This window comes from Rosa chinensis, chromosome 1, assembly GCF_002994745.2.
Source record: "Rosa chinensis cultivar Old Blush chromosome 1, RchiOBHm-V2, whole genome shotgun sequence".
Lineage (NCBI taxonomy): Eukaryota > Viridiplantae > Streptophyta > Magnoliopsida > Rosales > Rosaceae > Rosa > Rosa chinensis.
Genome location: NC_037088.1, coordinates 5,235,806 through 5,243,519, shown reverse-complemented (window position 1 = coordinate 5,243,519; position 7,714 = coordinate 5,235,806). Strand labels below are relative to the sequence as shown.

Sequence of the window (7,714 nt, the reverse complement as noted above, 5' to 3'; positions counted from 1 at the left end):
TAGTCTGTCCTTTTTATTGTGTAGTTGATTCCCTCCGAACCTCAAAGAATCCGTGCTCTACCAAACACGAACTGCATCAATTAGCTTTGTTATGATTAATTTTGTGTATCAATGTGCATTAAGTACTATAGTTGACTTAGATTAGAATTGATTACTTTTCATTAATACTATATAAACCTCCTTGAAAGATGAATATAATCAACACATTATTCCCATATGCTTTCTGATAAGTTGAAGGCTTTGCAAGTGATACAAAGCAGCATTATGGTATGCTTATGTGCATATCATCACTACAAGCTATAAGTCACACAAGGCAATGATCTCATAAACAATAAAACAACAGAGGTAGACGTACACATACTATCAATCTTTAACTATTTCCTGACTAGTGAATGAGTTCCACAATTAGAAGAAGTTCTTGTTCTTCAAACTTTCAATAGTATCCTTCAGAGACACTTCAAGCGGAGTATACTTTACACCCAAAGTTTGGGTTCTTTCCTTGGATACTTGGTAAGTTGGTGTGAAGGGCTTGTCATCTGCACATCTGTCAAAAATAGAGACTAGATTGTGAAGTTCCAATTTCTGTATTGGGCAATTATGAAAATGTTTACATCATTCGACTATACATAACATTTACTTTTAGAAAGTAATGGAGACACGACAAGGTGAAAAGGAAGGATATAGAAAAGATGAGTGTTTCTATTGAGACCTCCAAATCTGCTCACTTGACCTCACTCTATTATGAAGTATTAAATGACATATGTAACCTACTATAAAATGACTATTAAGGACAATAATTATACAAAAAAAATATTACATTGATTTTCTCTAGAATTTCAAATTCAATAATATTAGATTGTATTCTTTATTATTTTCCTTATCTATTTTCATTTTTCAATTTCACTACATACTCATTAAAGTATTTATATAATATTAGATTGTATTCTTTATTATTTTCCTTATCTATTTTCATTTTTCAATTTCACTACATACTCATTAAAGTATTTATATATATTTAATAATAATTAAAACTATGATTAAGATCATGTGACTTAAAAATGTATGATATACATGATGAACGTATATTGGTGAAGGAAAATAAAATAAATCATATTATGACCTAAATCTAAGTCTATTCAATATATTTACGAACAAAACAAAAAATGAGCCAATTAAAAAAAACTAAACAAATATCAGATAATTAACCATGAGGTATAGAAAAAAGAGAAAATAAAATAAACATTCAAAAAAACTAATTAATCTTCATTTTTTGGCACAGCTAAAATAGAAAAAAAAAAAAAAAATTTTTTTTTTTTTTAAAAAAGACCACAGAATAGTTCATGTTATTTTCTTGTTAATTAGAAATTAACTTTTGAAACTCAATACCTTGTATTTGATTTTTTTTTTATTGAAAAAGAGATTTATGTTGTCTGATTAAGGAATGGATATGTAATTAAGATTTATAAAATAATTAAATCATTGAAATGACTAAGTTTTTTATTTTAAAGATAATAGTTTGTTTGCAAATTATATGAATGAGGTTATTTGAGGAACTTTAGTGAGGTTTAGTGAGTAAATTTAGTATTTGAAAATTTGATAGAAGGTGTAAAAAGCATAGGAGGCAAGTGAGTATATTTGGAGGTTCTAATAGAAAAACTCAGAAAAGATCTATTTACAGATATTAATTTGACCAAATAAATCTCTCCTCCTCTATAAAAAAAAAAATAATGTAGGTTTAAAACAGATATTGTCCAAATTTGCGTTTATTAGGTACTCAATCATGCCAGAAGTAACATGCATTATGTATCCTTGTAAGCACATACTGACTGTGCAAAGAGGAAAGTAATGAAATCTAGAAGAAATGTACCGTTAATGACCAAGTAAACCTGCACTGTTCTTACAATTACCTCTAAAACACATGGAGGTATAGCATATGACAATTTGATTATATTAGCAACGTACTTATCTGGAAGATTGAGAGCAGGGGAGATCTCGTACAACATTTTCACAATCTCTGAACAGTGTTTTACGCTTCCAACTAAACAATAACGTCCAGTAGCTGATGGGTTTTCAAAGGCTAGAATATGTGCATTAGCAACATCTCTAACATCAACAAGTCTGTAAGTTTTGTTGGGAAACTTTTCGGTCCCTGCATCAATTAAACTATTATCAGGAACAATAATTTCCTTGGCAAATTATTTAAGACATCCATCAAGCTGAAGGGCAAACTAACTTTCACTTTAAGTTTATAACACAAAGCTACCAGGCTACATAGGAATGACAATTTGGCAATATGACATATAGTGCGAAAATAATTTTCAAACATTACATCCCTCAACCTGACTCCCCACCCCCTTTTCAGCAGAAATATCCGTATATGATCAAGCAAATGATTATATTGTGAATGTGGAAGCAGCATTTCAATATAATAGTTATAAGCGCATAAGAACCACAAATTGATGATAAAAAGATCATGCAAATGACACTAATGAAAACACTCTAAAGGATGCGCTCAAGAATAATCACTATTCAAGATGTATGCTCGGTCAATATAAAATGACCAGTAGTACTCAGATCAATTATATATGTTTATAGGGCCATGGAGGCAAGGGTTCCAAGGTCTGTTATACAAAATGCAGAAGTTCTAGCAGATCAACAGTGAATTGTCGCCATGATAGATAAAATGATAAAAAAGAACATGTGTTCAGATCTAAGTAATGCAATATTTTCAATAAAGTACCATTCACGAGTTTCAGAACTAGTTCCACACTCAAGTTCAGAGTTGGCTGCAAGAGAGGGCCGATCACCCATCCCGGATTTATTGTAATAATATCAATTCCTTTTTCTTTTGCAAACTTCCAAGCAGCTTCCTCAGCTAATGTCTTTGAAAGCATATACCAAAGCTGATGAAAACCAATCCCTTAGTAAATACAATGCACATAGTTTTTCTGGCTGGAAAGCAACGAGATCAAACTTGTATTAAGTTATAGCATGGTATGCTAGGCAACCACAAAAACCATTTACACACAAACCTTCGTTTTTTCACAAAAAGCAGGATCTGAAAACCAAGATTCATCGATTATTACATCAGCAGCAAGAGGTTTTCCATTAAATCCAACTGCTGCCATAGAGGATGTTATAACCACCCTTTTGATAGACTGAACCTTCACACACGATCCGAGGACATTAAGCGTTCCTTTCAAAGCAGGCTCAATTAATTCTGCCTGACAAAGATTAAGAGCTAGCAACATCATAGTGCATACTGATATAGATTTTGCAGGTAAAATCAAACTGTATCATTAAATGTTGGCAGAGTATCAAATAGAACTGAATTTCATGAACTGTTGGCTTACGATGCTACAAAGAAAAATTGGTAAACATTTTGAAGCATGTAAATAAAGAGATGAACCTGCGGATTAGTAGATGAGAGTAGGGCAGGGGATGCTGTATGAAAAACACCTTCACACCCATCAACGACAGGGTCAAAAGAAGCTTCGGCTAACAAGTCTGCTTTGAACAAATGAAGCCTTTCCTTTGCTCCATCAAGTGAGAGTAGGTGTTCTGTTTTCTTTTGATCATCTGGAGCATGCAAAAACAGAACTTATTTAATTAAGAGTGAAAATTAAAACCCAGATATTGAATCTGAAGATCAGTGAATTGAGCAAGTTTAAATAGATTAAAAGTAAAAAACAAAACGGGAAGAAAGAAAGAAAAGAGAAGTGATGGAACTGACTTGGGTCCCGAACAGTGGCTTTGACAGTATAACCTCGTTGCAATAAGAGCTTGACTAGCCATGATGCTATGAACCCAGATGCTCCTGTCACACACACAACCTTGCTTTCTCCGCAGCTCATCCTCTCTCTCTTTCTCTCTGGCTCTCACTGGTAAGAACTGAGAGCTGAGTTTTTTCGACAGTGGAGACCACGCAGGTTGAATGTATTAGATGCCCTGACAGCGTCATCCTTCTATAAATTAAATAGTAGCATGTACATAAACTCCATGCCTCGTGTGGATAGAAGGAAATTATTAGGGATGGTAATGGGGAGGGTATGGTAAGGGGATCAAATTACCATCTCCATATCCGATTTTATTCTCCATTCCCGTATCCGCCTCAATCCCCGTAATAAGATATCGGGGATTCCCTGTCCCCGTCCCCATTGGGGATTAGGTCCTCATACCCGCCCCAATCCCCGTTAACAATATTACTAATTTATTATATAAAAATTTATACAAATAATTATGGATTGTAAAATATAAAGTTAAATCCAACATCAAAATAAAATAAATTTCTTATTTCAATCAAGGAAAATTGATATATTGATAAAGATCTTTTTGTTTTAAGGAATCAGAAATTGAGAGAAATTTGCTGTGTATTCTCATTGATAATAGGGGCCTATTTATATAGAGGATTACAATGCATAGAGTTAGAATCATACAAGGAAAGATAATCACTAGATTCTTTTAATTGAACCCTATTACCACTAGGTCAAGTAACCTAGAGTTTGGATCAAACACAAATTGAGATAGAGATACCCTTAAACACTCCCCCTTGTGTTGTCCAAACGCGGTGCTTCTCTCGTTGCCTAGTTAAAAACCTTGCCGAGTAACAAAAACCCAGTGGGACAAAAATAACCTCGGTCGAAGGGGAAAAATAGCACAACACACCATTCACGATCCGAGACGAACATGTAGACATCTCCCCCGATGTCTGTGCCTCCCCCTGATGACTACGATCATGGGAGTTCAGATAATTTCTGCAAGTCAATTCTTGCCACATGTTTCTCGAACGTGGATTTGGGCAATGACTTAGTAAACAAGTCTGTCGCATTGTCCTAAGATCGAACCTGATTTACTTTGATCTTGAGGAGCTTCTGTTGTTGCTGATTGTAGAAGAATTTGGGCGATATATGCTTGGTGTTGTCGCCTTGCTTCATTTGTTCAATACAAGCAGCATTATCCTCATAAATGCTCGTTGGCTCATCTGTGGTAGACTTCAAACCACAATTGCTTCGAACATGCGTAACTATGGATCGAAGCCATATACATTCGCGAACTGCTTCGTGAAGAGCAACAATCTCTGCGTGATTCGAAGAGGTAGCGACTAAGATCTGCATTGTAGACCTCCAAGATATCGCGGTCTTTCCCATGGTGAAAACATAACCAGTTTGGGAGCGACCTTTGTGTAGGTCAGAGAGATACCCAACATCAGCAAAACCTTCTAAAACACTTATATCGTTTTGGGGTGGGGAGAGGGAACGCAGTCCACCATGTGTAGCCTCCCTGGTACTTGATGGGTCCGAATCCATCTTCTCTCTGTAGGGATAGAACAAGCCCATATCGATCGTACCACTTAGGTATCGAAAGATATCTTTAACACCAGTCCAATGGCGTTGTGTTGGTGCAGAGCTATATCTAGCTAGCAAGTTCACAGAGAATGAGATATCCGGTCTTGTGCATTGTGCTAAGTACAACAATGCGCCTATTGCACTTAGATAGGGCACTTCTGCCTCTAGCACTTCTTCGTCGTCATCTTTTGGACGGAATGGATCCTTCTTTGAATCAAGACTACGGACGACCATTGAGGTGCTTGAAGGCTTAATCTTATCAGTGTTGAAACGCCTAAGCATCTTTTGGGTATAAGCTGATTGATGAATCAGGATACCATCTCTACGGTGCTCAAGTTCTAAACCGAGGCAAAACCGTGTTTTCCTAAGATCTTTCATCTCAAACTCGGATTTCAAGTGTTCAGCGGTTTCCCTTAACTCTTTAAGGGTGCCAATTATGTTCATGTCATCAACATAAACTGCTACTATTGCAAATCCGGAACTTGTCCTTTTTATGAACACACATGGGCATAGTTCATTGTTGACATATCCCTTTCCAATCAAGTAGTCACTTAGACGGTTATACCACATCTGTCCGGATTGTTTCAGTTCATATAGTGAGCGTTTCAATCTAATCGCCACTTGATTTGGGTAACTGAATTCCATCTGGAATCTTCATGTATATTTTCGTATCTAGATCCCCATATAGATACGCAGTAACCACATCCATAAGCTGCATGTTCAGTTTTTCGGAAACTACCAAACTGACAAGGTAGCGGAACGTAATGACGTCCATTACAGGAGAGTAGGTCTCCTCGTAGTCGATTCCAGGGCGTTGTGAGAAGCCTTGCGCCACAAGGTGAGCTTTGTATCTTACAATCTCGTTTTTCTTATTATGCTTTCTAACGAATACCCATTTGTGACCAACTGGTTTGGTGTTGGGCGGTATTGGTACAACTTTGCCAAATACCTTTCTTTTCGCTAGAGAATCGAGTTCTGCCTGGATCGCATCTTTCCATTTTGGCCAATCAGCTCTACGTTGGCATTCATCAACGGAGCGTGGTTCGATGACATCGGTCTCAATAATCTCACGTGCTACTGAATACGCGAATACATCATCAATGATGATGGAGTTTCGTTCCCACGTCCCATGTACACTAGTGTAATTTACAGAGATTTCTACGTTCTCATGGATAGGTTCTGACATTGAGGCGTCCCCCAATGATGTCTCGTGGACATAACCATTATCTGAAACATTCTCATGGGACCGATTTTGAGTACCGATGATCAAAGGATTTGTTTGTGCATCATTCGCTCTCTTTATTCGCTCTCTTTCTAGGGCGAGTATCCTTCGAACCAATTGGTCTACAGCACTTGCAGGGCCTGCGGCCATAGATGCCACATCATTGCCATGCTGGGCAATAGCGCTATCTCCTGATGTCACATGAGTGGCGTAATGTCCAGTATTTGGGACATCAATCCTTGCAGGCACGTTTGCAGCAGGTATGTGTGATCTCGTCACTTTGGCAACATCAGAAAACGCATCAGGTAGAGTGTCTGCTACGTTCTGGAGCTCGATTATTCTTCGCACTTCAAGTTCGGACTATACGGTACGGGGATCAAGATGAGACATAGTAAGGACAGACCACGACAATTCCTGTCGTTCCTGTTGAACATCTGTGTTCTTATCTCCCCCTAACGATGGGAAGACTGTCTCATCAAAGTGACAATCGACAAATCTAGCGGTAAAGAGATTTCCTGTCAAGGGTTCAAGGTAGCGGACAATGGTTGGAGATTCATAGCCAACATAGATGCCCATTCGTCGTTGTGGACCCATCTTAGTACGCTGTGGCGGCATAATAGGCACATTGATGGCACACCCAAAAATGCGTAAATGCGAGATATCAGGCTCGTACCCAGTCACGAGCTGTAACGCAAAGTAGGATTGGGTTGCAGTGGGTCGTAGATGAATCAGCATTGCTGCATGCAATATTGCATATCCCCAAGCAGAAACAGGGAGATTGGTGCGCATAATCAATGTCCGCGCTATCATTTGTAGTCGTTTGATAGCGGCTTTTGCGAGACCATTTTGGGTATGAACATAGGGAACTGGATGTTCTACATCAATCCCCAGTGACATGCAATAGTCATCGAACGTTTTCGATGTAAACTCCCCAGCATTATCAAGTCGAATCGACTGAATAGGATGGTCAGGGTAGTGAGTCCATAGACGGATAATCTGGGCGAGGAGTTTAGCATAAGCAGCATTTCGAGTGGACAATAGCGCGACATGTGACCAGCGTATCGACGCATCAACCAATACCATAAAGTATTTAAAAGGTCCGCATGATGGTTGAATTGGTCCACAGATATCCCCTTAGATTCTCTGT

The 7,714-nt window shown here is 37.8% G+C and overlaps 1 protein-coding gene across 1 annotated transcript; it reads right to left on the bottom strand.

Moving 5' to 3' along the window:
* Positions 1 to 230: 230 nt before the first annotated feature.
* Positions 231 to 3,924, bottom strand: LOC112192126 (phenylacetaldehyde reductase). The gene is made up of 6 exons (XM_024331700.2): positions 3,734 to 3,924; positions 3,410 to 3,579; positions 3,033 to 3,224; positions 2,741 to 2,903; positions 1,963 to 2,149; positions 231 to 544 (listed from the first exon to the last, which is right to left on the bottom strand). The coding sequence occupies exons 1-6, from the start codon at positions 3,852 to 3,854 to the stop codon at positions 406 to 408; spliced, it is 972 nt and encodes a 323-aa protein (XP_024187468.1). The 5' UTR covers positions 3,855 to 3,924; the 3' UTR covers positions 231 to 405.
* Between the last annotated feature and the right edge of the window lie 3,790 nt (positions 3,925 to 7,714).

Coding starts and splice junctions, on each gene's coding strand:
- LOC112192126 (XM_024331700.2), bottom strand. CDS start 3,854: ATGAGCTGCGGAGAAAGCAAGGTTGTGTGTGTGACAGGAGCATCTGGG. Junction 3,580..3,733: donor AGCCACTGTTCGGGACCCAA/GTCAGTTCCATC, acceptor TGCATGCTCCAG/ATGATCAAAAGAAAACAGAA. Junction 2,150..2,740: donor AGTTCTGAAACTCGTGAATG/GTACTTTATTGA, acceptor TAATTGATGCAG/GGACCGAAAAGTTTCCCAAC.